The sequence below is a fragment of the Meriones unguiculatus genome, chromosome 15 (genome assembly GCF_030254825.1).
Source record: "Meriones unguiculatus strain TT.TT164.6M chromosome 15, Bangor_MerUng_6.1, whole genome shotgun sequence".
NCBI classification, from domain to species: Eukaryota; Metazoa; Chordata; class Mammalia; order Rodentia; family Muridae; genus Meriones; species Meriones unguiculatus.
Window position 1 is genome coordinate 61713621 of NC_083362.1, and position 17205 is coordinate 61730825.

The following is a 17205-nucleotide window of genomic DNA, read 5'->3' on the forward strand; positions in this document are numbered from 1 at the left end:
CCCCTAGCCTACCCCCACCCCCATCCCTGTATCTACTTTGGCAAGGACCCTGAAAATGTGGTTTTAAAAAAGCAAGTCCCAGATTACGGCCAAGGACCCAGCTCCTCTATCGCTGCCTCCTACCTTGACATATTGGGGGTAAAAGTTGAACTGCAGGTAGAAGACATGCTGCTTCCAGGAGGTGCCCTTGGGGTATGTGTTGATGAGGAAGACCTGGTGGGCCCCAGGAGCTATGAGGCCAGAGGCAGGCCTCAGGGAGATGTCCAAGCTGCTGTTGGGAGCCAGGCTGAAGGTCAGCATCATGGAGCCTTTGTTGACCAGAAGCAGGCTTCTGTAGGTGGGCTTTCCAGAGGACACGGCTGGGAACGTCTGTGGATTCGGGGGAAATAAGAGGGAAAAGGACTTCTCCTGGGATCTCCATCTTTAGACATACATTTGGGCCACTCAGCTTTGGACAATGCTATCTCCAAGGAGACCCAAGATCTCTGCACACAGCCCAGCCAGCAAAGAATTCCCAGGAATTAAAGGAAGACCACAGCCTGCCACCAAGGAATACTTCTGTCCTCCGGTGACCTCTGGACATAGGGATGTGGCAGTCCCAGGCCCCAAGGAAAGTCAGGCTTCTAAGGCCTGTCCTCAAGGTCAGAGGTAGAGTTGGTTTTTAGCAGTGTCTTCCAGTTGCTCTCTGGAGAACTACTTTTCACCCAGCCTGGTTCAGAAGTCTGGGGTCATTGTCTCTTTCTAGTTGATTCTCACTCAGGTGTCAGAAGGACATCAGCCTCAACAATACCGGCTCCTAAACACTTCATGGCCATCTTGGATATGGCCAGAACTAGGCTAAAAGCTAAGCAGGCTAAACAATAATACAAGGACTATAGTACCTGGTCCAAGTTCCCATCCAGTTGTGCCAACAAGTTAATGTGTCAATAGAGAAGCAACACAGGCTGCCACTAGACTCCAGAAAGGCATCAGGTCACACTGGGAGGAAATGCCAAGGGGGCTAAGGGCATCAGTGCAGACACCCTGAGCATCAGGGAGAGTGTTATTTCAGGAAGGGGTGGCCTCGAGGTGGATACCAAGGTGGCACAGGTTTGGGGTTGGAGAGCAGAAGGGTAGCTGGTAGGAAAAGCAGGATGTTTTCAAGCCATTGTCTCTAAGTAGCAACTTCCCAATAACAAAATGACTAGTTAAAAAAAAATATATATTATAGAGCTGGAAGCTGGGAAGGAAAAGCAGAATTTGATTCTGGGGACTTGGCCCCAGGCCATACACTTTTCAGCCCTGTGTCATTCTACCTCCCAGGACAGACAAGACCTCCAAGGACCTAGGGAGGAGGTCCTCTGGGAATTCTGACTCTCAGAAGTAACAGAGCTTGTGTTTTGGGTTGGTTCACCCCTAGGGTCAAGCCTAGGGCTTGGGAGCCAGCAGGTGCTCAGTGGGCAGGACAAATGAAGGGGTTGGAGAGTGCAGAGAACCAGGCAAAGGCTTCTGATGGAGTAAGAAAGGGCTGTGGCTCTAGACTGTTCTTGTGCTTGGGACCATGGTCAAAGAGCAAGCCCTCGAATGGCCAGGAAGAACATGGGGTGTAGAAAGAGAAGTGGGGATGCGTGAGCTGGGGTCCCCACTCCCGCTCCCACTATTGTTGGAGCCATGCTCACCTTGGGTGCATCCAGGGAATATTGGGGAATGTGATGCTCTAAGGCAGGATAATAGCTGTGGCCTCGAGCCCGAACCTTCAGACACCATGATGGGGCTACTGTACAGTCCTCCTCAATGTTGCTATAACTCTGAAGGACCTGCGGGGGGCAGCCCAAAAGAAAACTCAGAATCCACAGTCTAACCTTGGAAGACACTCTCCTTGCCCTTCCCTGGCTCTGTGCTGTAGGCATCCTATCCTGGGCACAAGGAAGGTAGATTTGAGGGATGCTGCAGGACAGCCCGGCACAGCCCTGCATAGCCCTGCACAGCCCCTCCCACTGGGCCTTCTATCTGGCACTCACTTTGCACCCTCTGTAAGGAGGAGAGTGTGGTGAGTTGTGAATGCAGCATTCATTCCATAGGAATGAACCCAGAACAGTGCTGGCCAATGGAAATAGGACATAAGCTACAGATTCTGGCTGAAAATGCAATTTTAAATGTTTCAGTGGCCGCATTAAAAAAAAATGTGAAATTAAGCCAGGCACGATGGCCCATGCCTGTAATCCCAGCACTCAGGAAGGCAGCAGGTGGATCTCTGTGAGTTCAAGGCCAGCCTGGTCTACAAAGAGAATCCAGGCCAGCCAAAGCTACACAGAAAAACCCTGTCTCAAAAAAAAAAAAAAAAAAAAAAAAAGTGAAATTAATTTCAATAATAATAGTTCCAAACTCTAACCATTTTGTCATGCAATCATTATAAAAGCTATTAATGAGATAATTTACAGTCTTTTCATAGACAATCTTTGAAATCTGGGTATATTTTATAGTCACAGTACAAATTCTCTATTTGGACCACCTTATTTCCGGGGTGCGCTGGTCACATACGACTGGCTGGTGTCTGCCTGCCTTATGGAACAGCACAGGTCTAGAGCTTGTAATCTCTCAGATGTGCTCAGAACTGGCCAGCCAGAAGTTAGTGTCATATTTCTACCTGTCTCCCATACCCCTACAAATATATGAGAATGGGAACAGTTAAAGCTCTGCTTTGAGACATAACGGTGTATGCCTTGGTCTACATACGGAGTTCCAGGCCAGCTGAGCCTGTACAGTGAGACCCTGACTCAGAAAAGAGACAGACAGACAAGGCAGGCAGGCAGGCAGGAAGGAAGAAAGGAAGAAAGGAAGGAGGGAAGGAAGGAAGGAAGGAAGGAAGGAAGGAAGGAAGGAAGGAAGGAGGGAGGGAGGGAGGGAGGGAGGGAAGGAGGGAAGGAAGGAAGGAAGGAAGGAAGGAAGGAAGGAAGGAAGGAAAGAAGGAAAGAAGGAAGGAAGGAAAGACATGGAGGGTATAGTTTAATTGGTAGATGCTTGCCTAGTATGCATCAAGCCCCAGGTTTGGTCCCTGACACCAAGACCAGCCTGTACTCGACAAGATCTCTACAAAAACAAAACAAAAATAAAAACACCCACAACCATGTTTTGAGTTTACATCTATAATCCCCAAATCAGGAGGTGGAGGCACAAAAAGTTGCAAGGAGTTGAGGCCAGCCCTGGCTATAAGGTGAAAGAAACCCTGTCTTAAAAAAACACAAACCACCTGCCCTATCAGCAGACAAGAGGAGGGACATAGAGGGGAAGAGAGAGGGAGGGTGGGACTGGGAGGAGGTGAGGGAGGGGGCTACAGCTCGGATACAAAAGTGAATACATTGTAATAAATAATAATAATAACAAAAACATTTTAGAAAACAAACCACAAAATGAAAACAGTGATTTTGCTTTGAAATACCTCCTCCCAGGACTAGAAGCCAGGGACCCCTATCTGAGACCCCCAGAGAACTCCTCCCTAGGCATTAAGTCTTTCCAAAGGGCACAATTCCAGCCGAGTTCTTCCCTGGGGGAAGGTGGGGGGAGGGAGACCACGCAGAGGTGGATTTCAGAAGGGCCAAGTTAGGCCCTGAGCCTGGGAGGATCCAACCGGTAGAGGACACTGTCCAGCCAGAGAAGTCTGCCTGGAGAGGATAGGCTCTGCAGCCACAGGTCATTCTTGTGACCAGACTGCCCTTCAGGTTCCAAGGAGGGGGCCTAGTTTCCCCACTTGTTTGGTCTGTCTGCACACTACCTTGTAAACGGCGAAGGCTTCCAGCTCCACAGCATAGAGGCAGTTGGGAGAGTACGGCTTGAAGTGCAGGCGCAGGGCTATGGACCTGAGTGGAGGCACATCGCTAGTGTCTGGGGTAACCCAGAAAGGGCAGTCAGGCCTGTGAGTCCAGATCACCGTGATCTTGCCCTTGGTGTGGTTCCTCAGGCACAAGGGAACAGGGTTGGGGTCCGCAGGCCTGGGACAGCCACCGAAGTCCACGTCGATCGGCTCTAGACTGACAGCCGGGGGGAAGATGGCCATGTCCCGGGTGCCGTCAAAAAAGTACTCTGCCATGGGGGGGATGGAGGGGTACACTGGGGCTGGCAGGTCGAGCGGATCCTGCAGAGGGAGAGACTGCGACAGGGTTCAAATGTCATTCCTCTTGCTGTTGACTTTCTTTGGCTCCCTCCTCTCCAGAAAAGATTGCAAGGCTCCAAGTAGGCCATCCCCAGCTACAGAGGTGCTCCACAGACCTGTTCAATGACTGCCGGGGGAGGGGCCAGGAACCTGGAGTGGGCAGACTGCCTCTGTGGGGGCGCTGAGATGTCTGGCATCCCACATACCTCAATGGGCAACATGAGGGCCCCATTCTCATCCCGTTCTAGCTTTTTCTCCTTCAGCATGGCAGCCAGGATGTCAGGAGGGTAGAGTGTCAGGCCCCGAGCCAGGTGTGTTCGGTACCAGGTGAGGTGCTGAGGCCTCAGGATGGCTGGCTTGATGTCCTCTGAGTGGCAGGTCCCAATCAGGTCCAGAAACAGTGGGTCCTGTGATGTTTGCCCACGCGGGACAGAGCATGGGGTAGGTGGTGAGACAAGGGGGCATTGGGGCTGGGCAGAGGACAGCAGGGAGCAGAGGAGGCAGGTCAGGGGGAGCATCCCGAGAGCTGCTGTTTGAGGAGTGCGATTCTGGGGCAAGTCAGGAGGAGAGCAGCCTAGGCCTGAAGACACGACCATCAGCTATTGCCTGCCCTTCCTCCACCTGCCATGGTTCCTGGGCGTTCTCCTGACAATCAGTGCCCATCAGGAGCCTAGCAAACCAGCAATTAGCTCCACCCATGGGTGAAATGGCAGAAACCACATCTGTCCTGTCCTTTCCCTCCAAGGCCTCCCAGAGCTTATGCTGCACTCGTGAGGATGGGGCAAAGAACCCCTTTTCCAGGCAGAGGGGTTAAGACCAGAGTCCAGTTGATGGGGAAATCCAAGGCTACATTTCAGCCTCAACTTCGTCATCATGTTCAGGTACTGTACATCACACGTCCACGGGGGCTGGGTTTGGTTTCTGGCTTCAGAGGTTCACCTACGCAAACACTGCACGTGCTCTGTGGGGTGAGGCCTAGGCCCCTCCCCCTCTCCACTTCTCAGCCCACTGACAGCAACAGAGGCTACAGCATGAAAACAGTCAGGGTCAACGTGGCACACCCATCTGGACCAGTGAGCTTTCATCCACTCCTGGCCGTGCTGGGCCTCTAAAGCCATGGCAGCCATTCTAAAGGGGGAGATGACCCAGCCAGACAGCCTTACGTGTTCTGAAAAGAGGGGAGCGCCCACCAGGCCCGGCCTTCATCACTTAGTCTCATGGCCTGTCACCGGAATGAGAACGGCCTCTTCCCTCGTATCTTGGCCCCTTCTCCGTTACTCACCTGGTGGTGGATGAGACAAGCCACCCTGCGGAAGCAGATGATAGGGTGCATGGGCTGGTAGGCACAGTGCAGGGTGATGCGGGCCTTGCCTGCCAGGGTTCCAAAGGTAGGTCTGATGCTGAAGACGCTCTCCTGGCAGTCAATGTCGAACTGGAAGTGGCCAGGGCAGTCCGACCGATTCTCAATCCACAGGGTCTGCTCTGCGTGCTCCCCGAGCCTCACCCAGCTGAAGTTGATGCAGTAGTGCTGCAGGACCACCTGGGGACCTAGGCAGAGGACATGGGTCCTTACGGGAGGACCCTGCCCTCTGGGTGGGCTGGGGTGCCAGGTCCTACCGCTCGGATGGGGTGCATCCTAGAGCGAGACGGCCAGATAAGGCCCAGGGACCCTGCAAAGTTTTCAGAGTTCTATCATTACTGTGTGGACCGTCAGGTATCCGCAATGCTTCCCCACATGGCCACCAGGGGGCAGCAGACACCCAGGCTCAGGGACCAGGAAAAAAAAAGTCTCTCTGGAACAGACAAGGAGCTCAAGGGAATGACTGACTCCTTAGTGGGATGTTCATGTTCTGGGGAGCACAGCCTCCTGGGAGGAACGTTACCTCTACAGAAACCGACGACTTGGAGCTGAGTTTGGGAGGCGCAACCAGCAGGCACGATGGAGAAGTAGTCTCTGGTTCTGCTGTCCAGGGTATTGGGGTGGAAGAACAGTGACAGGCATTTCTTCTCTCCTGGGGGCACCATACCGTGGGTCGTGGAGCACGAGAAGGCATGGTCTTTGGTGAGCACGTCTTCGGCTATTTCAACCTTAAAGGGGGCATTAACCTGTAGGGCCAGGGGGTCGGGGGAAGGAAAGGTTCTAGTCATAGATCTGGAAGGCCTGTGCGTCATACAGAGGAAGCCACAAGAGGGATCAGGGACACGTGGTAAGTAGTCTGGCCTGTGCGAGTATCAGGGAGCACGAGGAGAAAGAGGCCAAGCTGTGTGCCCCATCTCAAGGTGGACTGGAGCGGGGCCATTTTTTTACTTCTCCCAAAGGTTAGGGTGAGAGCAAGCCTTAGACCCGGGGTCGGGACACTCAGGACACTACAGGACACCTGAGCCCAGCCTCCGCTGAGAGGGGAGACAGCTGTTGCCACTCGTGTTTTTATCAATAGACACGAGCGTGCAAGGCTCTGCCTCTGAGGGTTGAGAGGAAGGAGGATGGGCTGTGAGCATGCGCAGCCCTGAGGTCCCCTGAGCCCTGCCCCTTCCCTCTTGCCCATCCCTTCCCAGCGCATGCACACCGCAGATGGGTTATACAGCCTGATTTGGCGCTCGGCGGTGGAGCCCACGGAGACATAGCCGAAGTGCAACAACTTCTGGAAACCCTCCGGATCCTGGTCCTCTGGCTGCTTGTGCTTTATGCTCACCAGCAGCTGTGTACATTTGCCTGGGGCAGAAATAGGGGGTGTCTTGAGGAGGACCTGTCAGGGCCTCTATAGGCACAGGTGAACAGCCCCTACACGTGAAGCGTCGCCTCACGCCACCGCCCCCCCAGGGGTAGTCTGTGGCTTAGTAGAAGATAAAGCCCAGGGCAGAGGGAAGGGCGAGAGGCGGGGGGTGGGGTGGGGGGGGCACAGCGAGGTTTTAAACTGAGGGAGTGCCACAGGGGGTCTGTGGGGACGGGTGGGGAAGGCAGGTTCACCTGCAGCCTGTATCTGGACGCTGTTCTTCTGCCTGCTGCCCTTCCCGTACCAGCACAGGGCCTCCACCTCGTGAATAACAGCGACGAGGGGCTCGAAGGTCACCTTGATCTTACAACCCAGGCCTGGCTCCAGTAGCCCAGAGGTGGGAAGCATCTGGAATGGGTTTGGGACTTCCCAGGTGAAGAAGGTGGGCAGGTCCCTGAGAGGGAGGGGGAGGGGAGGGGGGGGAGGGGGAGGAGTCAGGTCCTGGGGTTCTGCCTGTCTCCTCCGCGCCACGCAGCTCTCCTCCCAGGGGCTGCGGTTTCCACTTCCGGGCCTTCTCACCCGACGTTGTTCAGGCAGAACCAGGTCTCCACCATGTCTCCTACGGCGCACATGGGCAGTTGCAAGAATTCTGGGCAGGCTAGCTTGTGGCAAGGCAAGGTAGCCTTCAAGGACACACAGAAAGCCCCCTCCTCTTTCTCAAACCACAGCTGGTCCGTGTACTCCTTCTGCAGAACAAGAGGTGGGGAGAGGAGGAGGCCGTTACCGGCGAGTGGTACCCAGGTAGGACTCCGGGATCATACATCCCATGCCTGCAAGCCATCCCTTCAATAAATCTCTGGCAGGGGGTGCTGGGATATAGCCCACCATGTCAGGACTTCCTGAGCACTTAATACTGTCTTGGCCTCCGAGAAAAGGGCCACTTCTGGGGGAAACAGGAATTCTGAGAAGATGCAGAGGCATACCCCTGTAATTGCAGCTACTCAGGAAGCTGAGGCAGGAGGACTGCTTGAGCCTAGAGGTTCCAGGATAACCTGAGCAACATAGTGAGACTACGACTAAACATACTGAGACTCAAGACGAAAAGTTTCACCAAAAATTCTAAGGAAGATTGCGGGTAGTAAGTGCCTAATGAATCTATAGTCTTCTGGTGGTAATTACAGCCTCTCTGGCCCAATAGCAAATGGGGAACACCCTTCTATTGAACAAGATCAGGGTCTGGCCAAGCTTGGATTTTTTTTGTTGTTTGTTTGTTTGATTTTTTTTTTCCTGAGACAGGATCCCACTTTGTAGCCATGCCTGGCTTGAACTTACTATGTAGACCAGGATGGTCTTAAACTCCCCTTGCCTTTGCTCCTCAAATGCAGGAGGTACAGGTGTGTGTGGAAATCCCTGCTGCTCAGACGATCCTCCTAATTGGAGGTCTCTGCTCTCCTTCCCCTCCCCACACTGCATTGCTTGTCTGGCAGACTTACCTCTTCTAGAGGCCGGAAGATGATGGGGAGCGTGAGCATTATGCCTGGGCTCAGGAAGATGGGCTGGGGAATGATCGTGAAGAAGAACTTGGTCTTGGGAGGCCTGCAGAGAAAAGCCGGGTGATGAACACAGCAGAGCTGGGCTCAGAACCACCAGAGGAAGCTGAAGGAGTGAGGAGATTCAATAAGGAGCCAGATTGCAAGGGAGACTTATGCCCTCCCTCCTTCTCTTCATTTTATTTACTTATTGAGAGCCCGTCTCATGTAGCCCAGGTTGGCCTTGAACTTGATATGTAGCCTGTTGGAGGGACAGAATTCTGCCTAAAATGGGTAAGCTTGGATGCAGGCCAAGTCATTTGCCAAGCTCTACCAAGACAGGAAGCAAGTCTTTAATAGTTCCTGCCTCACAAATATGTCTGTCAGATATACTGGGCCAGAAGGCTGAAGATGATGCTCCAGCATTAGAGAGAGATTCTGCGAGACTGTCCAGGCAGTGGACTGTCTCTGTCTTATTTTGGAAGCTGCTTGCTTACACTCCCTGTTTACTCAGATAATAATTTTATTCCTTCTCAAGTCTCTGATGGAGTTGAAGACTAGTTAAGAGTTCTACAACTGAGCTTAGTTGCTTAGGAATTAAAAAGATGTTGTAAGATCCAGATAGATGTTTTTAGGTTGATAGATACAAAATATGATAGAGATTTAAGTTCAGAACTCTGAACTCACCAAGATGCCCATACATATGGAGTGGACCCTAAATATGCAACTCTTATATAATGGTTTTTCTGATTGTTTCATAATTGTTCCTACTGTATGTAATATATATATATATTATATATATATATGAACCTTTTATTACACTAAAGTGGGGAAACGTTGGAGGAGGGTCTCATTCACTGTGTTTTCAGATGCTGATTTCAATGCCCCGAGATCTGGTTGCTGCCCAGACAAGCACATTCTCCGTTACACCTGTCTTTGTTGTGTAAACCTAGCTCTACCTAATTTAAAGTTGACTGGGTTAGGGCTGCAGCCTTTGACTTGGCAGAACAGAGGTAGGCCGAGTTTTATGTTCCCGGGCTTGGGCACCCAGACACCATGAGGCAGGGGGAGGATGTAGAGAAGGAGCAGAAGATGGAGAAGGAGGACATGGAACAGATCCAGCCAAGAAAGGAAGACTTATTGGCAAATAACTTGGGTTCTTTAGCTGAAAGATAGCTAAAGAGCTTAGAGAGTTGATATCTGCCCAGATGCGGTGCTTTAAGCTTGTAAAATAAATCATAGTCTCTCTGTGTCAATTATTTTGGAAGCTGGTGGGGTTAAAGAAAACTGTTGTTTCACTAATTAGTCTTCTATAGTGGCCAAAGGTGACCTTTGACTTCTGATCTGTATCCACCTCCCCAGTTATAGGCATGAACTCCACCATATTCCATTTATATGGTGATGGAGATCAGATCCAGACTTCGTACATGCTAGGCAGTCAAGCTACCAGGCTATTCCCTCAGACCCCACCATATACACATGTATGTCAATATATGTTTACGTTTCCATAGATACAGTACATTTTTGCTTTGGGACAGGCTCTGATGTAGTACAGGGTGACCTCAAACTTGCTGTATGAAGCCTTGAACTCCTTGATCCTCCAAGCATGTACCATCATGCCTGGCTCCCCACTCCTTACTCCTACTCCCTACTCCTCTACTCCTACAATTCTTCATACCAAGATTTGTGTCTCTGCTGAAGATGATGGTCATGGAGAGAGAGGCTGTCCTGATTTTATAGGAACCCAGAAGGATAGCACAGGAGCAGCAGGTTTTGAGAGTGCTAGAAAAGACATGATGAGCTGAGCATGGTGGTGCGTGCCTTTAATCCCAGCAGTCAGGGAGGCAGAGGCAAGCGGATCTCTGTGAGTTCGAGGCCAGCCTGGTCTACAAAGCGAGTCCAGGACAGCCAAGGCTACACAGAGAAACCCTGTTTCGCAAAAGATTAAAAAAAAAAAAAAAAAAAAAAAAAAAGAAGGAAAGAGAGAAAGAACATATTGACAATGATTTCACCAATGGTCTGGTAAGTGTAGGTGGAACAGACACAGTTACAGGAAACTGCAACTTACAGAACCAACATGAGAATTATTCAGTGAACTTTATGGTCATTCTATCTAAAACCACAGCAAATACTGCCTAGCACTAGAGGAAAGACGAGTTCAGTTTCAAAGTCTTCAGGATAATATAGAAACACTCCCCAACACAGCCTTTGAAACAACCATATGGTAGTACCAAAACCTGACAGAGACAGAATGAGAACTACAGACCAATCTTACTCAGAAACAGAATATTAGTTAAAAAAAAAAAAAGATAACATAACAATGTTGGGATTATCAAGATATGCATGGTTAGTTTGATGCAGAAAGTCAGTTGCCATAATTTAACATATAAATAAATAAAGAAACAACAAAACAAATGGTATATCTATTAAGAAATGTTAGGGGCTGGAGAGATGGCTCAGAGGGTAAGAGCACTGGCTGCTCTTCCAGAGGTCTTGAGTTCAATTCCCAGCATCCACATGGTGGCTCACAACCATCTATAATGAGACCTGGTGCCTTCTTCTGGCATGCAGGTGCACATGCAGACAGAACATTGTGTAATAATAAATAAATCTTAAAAAAGAAGCCCTAAAAACAGACAAACAAAAAAGAAATGTTAGGGGCTGGAGAGATGGCTCACTGGTTAATATCACTTGCTGCTCCTTCAGAAGACCCAAGCTTGGTTTCCAGCACCCACATGGTAACTGACAACTGCCTGCAACTTTTGGCAAGGAGATCCAACCTCTCTCTGACCTCAAGGTCACCCGTACACATATACATGTATGTACATGCGGACATACACACATATGCACATAAATAAAAATAAATCTTAAAAAATTTTTAAAATGTTATACAATCTAGCCAGTCATGGTGGTTCATATCTGTAATACCATCACCTGGGAGTCTGAGGCAAGAAGATTGTCTGGTCTATATAGTGAGTTCTTGGCCAGACAGGCCTATATAGTAAGATCCTATCTCAAAACAAACTAAAAAACGACAACCTTCAGAAATATCAACAAACAAAAGATGAAAACAGTTTTAAAGAGCATCATGTATATAGCTGGGCATAGTGACACACACCTGTAATGCCAGCGCTTGAGAACCAGATGTAGGAGGACTCAATATGTAATCTCCCAAACTGATCTATATGTTCAGCCAAATCCCAATGTCACACACACAAAATTGGGTGTATGTGCAGTGAGCTCATTTTGAGTTTTAATGGAAGTTCAAGGGGACATGACAACATCTTGAGAAGATGGAGGATTTACATGACCGGATATGAACTTTACCATAGATTCTATTAATTACACCCAGGATTACACTAGTACATCAGGGCACAGAACAGATTCCCTCCACAGATTTACACCGTTCGACAGTATCTGTCAGTGGCGGGGAAACCATCAACTGGAGTGCATCCGCTTTGATAAACGGTGCTGACAAGATTGCACATTCAGTTAACGAAATATATCCTCAAGCCATTCACAAAAGGCAATTCCATGTAGATAAGGGGACATCTTGAAAGTCTCTTTAGAAATGCAGGGAAATGCTTCACCTGAGGTGAATGCAGATCTGGAGGTGTATACAAAAGACAAATTGAGGTTTTTTTTTTTAAAGGGGGTTAAAAGTTCATAAGGTAAATTAAACTGTATCATTTAAGGATGCCAACACAGGTGGCAAATCTGTCTGGGAAAAGCAGGGAAGTAGGTAGAACAGGAGGCAGGCTAGCTGTTCTCTGGGAGTAGGACGGTCCCACGATTTGGACTACAGTTAGTCATTATTTCTAGGACTCTTCACCATGCACGTGTTTTGAATGGCTCCTCTGACTTGGTGACCTTTTAAAGGTCACTTCGTTTTCCATTTAAGGAGAACCGGCTTTGAGAGCTCGAGGGCTCAGGCGCTAGGTCCCCGCTCCCTCCTGCTGGTACCTGTACTTTATCTTCTGGATTTTCAAGGAGAGATTCTTCAGAACCAGGTTCCTCGTGGTCTCCTTGCCCAGCTCCCAGCCCTTCCAGTGCAGGCCCTCAGCGACCTCGATGCCCCACACCACCCTCTTCTTCTCGTCGGTCTGCTTCCTCGAGATGCAGATTTTCCTGGTCAGGGAATCTCCAGCCTGTTTGGGTGGCAGGAAAGGGGGGAGAAGCAAGGCCAATCGTCAGGAATAGGATGCTGAGACCCAGAAAACATGGGGATCTCCTGTCTCCATCCTGCTTTTAGCACTTAAGGGATGGTGAAGTCCCTCAGCCCAGGGTGCGGGCTGGAGAAGAAACGGGATCTTGCACCATCAACCTGAAGTCACTGAACTGTTTCTCATAAAAGGCCCGGCAGTGGAGTCTTACCTGAGCTGCCCTAGCCACCAGGTGACTGATGCAGCCTTGGCTGCTGGGTTATCCCTTGGATATCCTCGGGCATCTCTCTCTCCCTTAGGAACCTTCTCTTCCTCTTTCCCAGCCAGCCATGATCTGCACAAGCCTCTCCTAGCTTGAATGGGCTACCCCAGATGTTTTCCCAGAATGCAGGGCATTCCACAGTTCCTTCACCCAGCCCTCAGCTGGCTACTGGGGCAGAGGAAGGGGCCAAGTTGACAGTGACTAATTCCCACCCACGTCCCCCCGGCTACCCCAAGTGCTTCATAAGACTCAGTGTGCCAGTGTTTCCCTGACTGTAATGGGGGGAGAAAAACCCACTTTCTTAGTTGATCCACATCTTGTATCTATCTAAGGAGGGAGGGGGCTGAAATCCCTGAGGCAATAAGTTGAAGGAAAGATAAACTGGACACTTCTTTCCTGCCATGCCCATTGCCATGAGCGCTCAGCTCACTGCCGTTTTCTCTTTGACCAATTATTGCTCATCTGTTGTCATAGATAACACAAGATGCAGCCATCCACTCAGCAAATATTTGTTGACTACCATGTGCCAGGCACTGTGTGAGGTGCTTGGGCTGTCATGGTGAAGAAGACATACAAATCCTTTCTCTCTGGAGATTACACTCTGCATTTCAATATTTACTAAGAGCAATGGATGGCCAATATGATATTTTCTTTCCCTGATTGCCAATGGAGGAAAGGTGGCACAGATGGGGGAGAGCAACCCATGATCAAAATCAGTGCATCAATCAGGATCCAACTGCGAACTAAGAAGCCACTCTAGAGCTCAATCAGAGGACTCAGGCTCAGTGGATGGGGTGTTTACTGGGCAAACATGAGGGACTGAGTTCAGATCCCCAGCACCCATGAAAAAGTTGGTTGCAGGGGCATGTGCCTGCTGGTAACCCCGGCACTGGGCAGGGGTGTGGGCTGGGGTGCTGGAGACAGGCAGACCTCAGGGGCTTGCCAGACAGCCAGTGTGACAAAAACAACAAGCCCTAAGTTCAGTGAGAGACTCTTTCAAAATATAATGTGGGGACTGGAGGGAGAAAGACATGTAATATCAGTCTCTGCTGGCTCCCATCCATGCTGATAAAGACACACACACACACACAACCAACTTGTGCAACACATGGTCAAGGACTGTGAAATAACCCACAGGTTATCAACATCAAGAAATGGTCAGCAGGACTGGAGAGATAGCTCAAGAGTTAATAGCCCTCGACCTTGCCTCTCTTGCAGAGGACCGAGTCAGCTCCCAGCACTCTCACCTGCACTCGAGTCTGCCCAGGGCTCCATTTAAGAAGGGCTAGAGCTGGAGTGTGTACAGGCGAGTCCGTCCCCCGGACCTTTACTCTATTGTACTGTCACCAGGAACCCACTGGTGTTGCCACGGTTGATCCACGAGCCCGCCCAGAGCCTCACCTGGGTGGTGACATTGCTGCTTGCCAGTGTGCTGACACTCAGGCATGATCTGTCGCTTATGGTATGCACTGTGTAGTCTCTGCTCTCCCTGAGCCTCATAATGTGGCCTGCGTTTGTCCCGATCAGCATCTAGCCAGGCCAGAGATTCCTCCTAGATTCACACGTGAGTCTGGAGCTGGGAGAGGAGAAGAGGAGGACCTGAAGAAGAGAGTCGATGCAGGAGACTCGTTCAGCGGAGATGGAGGAGGGCTGTGCTCTTTATTCTGACAAGTGCTATGAGGTGGCACCATTAGAAATGAGACGGAATGCAAGGTCCAGAGCCTTGCTCAGCACCCTAAAGTACCACTCATGCAATCACATGGCAGACAGTTTCAGAAAAAAACTCGCGCAGCCATGTTATTCCGTGGCCACACGTGACATTATCCACTGTTTAATTTGCTTTCTGTGTAAAACTCTTGGTCCCAGCAACTATACGGTGGCTCACAACCATCCACAATGAGATCTGGTGCCCTCTTCTGGCGTGCAGGAGAACTCTTCACCACTGAACTATCTTGCCAGCCCAGTGCAGCTTATATTCACAGTTTATATCAACTCAGACAGCCCAAATTTCAAGCGCTCAGTGTTACAGCTGGCTAGTAGCTACCACACTGGACAGCAAAGCTGAAATACTTATTTTGAACATGTGTGTTTATTTCACACTGTTTAGTATCCTTTCCCCTTCTTTAAATGACATTATCAATATCCAAAATAGTATCAGTTTTGGCTAGCCATCTACTGACAGCTGATGAGCCAGACAGTGTGGTAAAGTTTCCAGCAGGTATTTTAATCCCTGTGCATGGGACTTGTCTTCTGCCCACTCTGGTTTTTCAAGAAAAAGGTTTCCCTGTGTAACCCTGGCTGTCCTGGAACTAGCTCTGTAGGCCAGGCTGTCCTCAAACTCGCAGAGATCTGCCTGCCTCTGCCTCCCTGGTGCTGAGATTAAGGGTGTGTGCCACCACTGGCCGACTGTGATTCCCTTTTATTTAACCTAAAAATTTCCCTTTTCAAGTTGGCTATTAAGCTCCTCAGGTTATAATGTAACAACCTCCTGACGGCCTTTAGGAGTTTACACTGTCCAGCAGATAATCTCATTCATTGTTTCTCCACCAACCGGAGAAACCCTCTGTGGAGTCGTTTGTTCCTAGAGGGCTCTCCAACTATTGGAGGGAACCTTCCAGACTTCCGCCTTCACCCCATCCATTCCCTCACGGAGCATTTACAAACAATGCACAGCATGGACCCTGCTAGGGACAAAACAATTAAGGTTCCTACCTCCAAAAGTAAAGCGGCTGTTCAGGCGGAGCCCAAGAAACGCAAGCTGGGGGTGGGGAAGAGAGCTGTTACTTTTCCGTCCTTGGAGACCTGCCCCTATTCCCTGACCTCTCAAATACAGGGGATTCGACAGACAGTTCCTGCCCCACCGCTCTGAAAAAGCCCCCACTCAACACACCAGTCTATTCCTGAAAGGCCAGAGAAGAGATGGAATAGGGCAGAAAAGGGGTCCAGCCTGGGCTTAGCGTGGTGAGCATGGAGCCCAGGGGGAACACATGAGGTCATTTCCAATATTTCGCTGCGAAAAGCCGGTGTAGTTGTGAGATTTTTGTTGTTTTGCTTTTTGGTTTTGTTTTAAGCCGATTTCCTAGTTCCAAGTGGGAAGAGAAGATTTCACCAGCTTCTTTTATTTGCCTAATTTCCGATCTTAAATTTTTCCAGAAATGACTGGTGGAGAAACGGGGTTGGGATTGGAGTGGGGGCAGTGTCGCCTAGTACAGCTGAGGAAGAAACAGGGAAAACGAAGGCGACAAAATATACTTTAGGAGGCTTCTCCAAGTCTCCCGATTGCCCCGCCTAATTAATCTCGCTCACAGTGAAAGCTCCGCGGCGATTGCATGGGTAAGGGGTCTCGGTACGGATACCTTCTTTTTCTTTGACACTTGTGCTTCTCGCTGGGCTCCAACGTTCAGAACGCACACAGCCGCCAAGCTGACGTCTCCATAGATACAGGACGCGCGGGACTCAGCGCCTCTTGATCGCCCAGGGCAACGACGGCAACCCAAAAGAGCCAAGGTTCAGAGAAAGCGAACGAGTTCGTTTTTTTTTTTCCTTTTTGTTTTCTTTCCTTTTCATGTCATTGCTTTTCTTTATTTTCCCCTTTTTCTTTCCTTTTATAGTTTTCTTTTCTTTTTTCTTTTCTCTTTTTTCCTTCCTTCTTTCCTTCCTTTCTTCCTTCCTTCCTTCCTTCTTTCCTTTTCATCCTGAGAAATAATTAAGGTCTTGATCATCACTAAGCTACGTCCCCAGTGAGTGCTGCCCAAGTTTAATCTCCCTAATGCTCAGTCTCCCTGCTCTAGCAGCGACTGTGGTCTTCTTCCAGTCCAGGCAAGATAAAACACAGTGCCCCCAGTTCTCAGGATGTCCTGGCACTCATTACTTTAGTTGACAACTATATTCAGAGACTACTGTTGGGTTCAGTACCTGAACGGGAGTCATTTCTGATCTCTTGGGGCTGTCATTGATCTAGGCTCAGAGCCTCGAAAGATCACAGCTGTTCAGCTGAAAACAGCCCCTGGTTGCATCTTATTGCACCAGATTTCTAAATGTGCTGCTTCTGCTGGTGAAAGGAATGATTTTGTCATTTTCTTCCAGGTGTCTTCTGGTCCAAGATCAACCAAGGTAAATTGACTGGTTTGAAGAGAGACAAAATTAATGTGTGAGGAAATTCTTACACGTAATAGGAATCTTGGGAAGCTCAGTTGTCTGGGCCTTGGTGTGCATGTTGTGAGAAAGGTCTTACTGGGAAAGACTGCATAACAAAGCCGAGGATCTCAAAGTTCATTCTTTGGCAATTAAAGAGTTTTATTGCCTGAACAGTGAATCCTTTTTTCCTCAGAAGGAAAGGGGTGTGGAATGGCTATTGAAGGAAAGCTTAGAGACATGGGGGCAAACCCAGAAAATGAAGTAGCAGTTT

General features: G+C 49.6%; 1 protein-coding gene across 1 annotated transcript in view; it reads right to left on the reverse strand.

Moving 5' to 3' along the window:
* Cfap65 (cilia and flagella associated protein 65) overlaps positions 1 to 16258 on the reverse strand; it is a 37170-nt gene extending 20912 nt beyond the window's left edge. Inside the window, exons 1-14 of the mRNA XM_060368643.1 lie at positions 16154 to 16258; positions 15510 to 15555; positions 14199 to 14396; positions 12336 to 12520; positions 8337 to 8439; positions 7423 to 7589; positions 7098 to 7297; positions 6697 to 6842; positions 6013 to 6235; positions 5412 to 5677; positions 4336 to 4536; positions 3752 to 4111; positions 1659 to 1796; positions 124 to 369 (exon numbers count right to left, since the gene is read on the reverse strand). Coding sequence (XP_060224626.1) covers positions 124 to 369; positions 1659 to 1796; positions 3752 to 4111; positions 4336 to 4536; positions 5412 to 5677; positions 6013 to 6235; positions 6697 to 6842; positions 7098 to 7297; positions 7423 to 7589; positions 8337 to 8439; positions 12336 to 12520; positions 14199 to 14327 — 2364 coding nt within the window. The 5' untranslated portion in view covers positions 14328 to 14396; positions 15510 to 15555; positions 16154 to 16258. The remainder of the gene's footprint in view (positions 1 to 123; positions 370 to 1658; positions 1797 to 3751; positions 4112 to 4335; positions 4537 to 5411; positions 5678 to 6012; positions 6236 to 6696; positions 6843 to 7097; positions 7298 to 7422; positions 7590 to 8336; positions 8440 to 12335; positions 12521 to 14198; positions 14397 to 15509; positions 15556 to 16153) is intronic.
* Between the last annotated feature and the right edge of the window lie 947 nt (positions 16259 to 17205).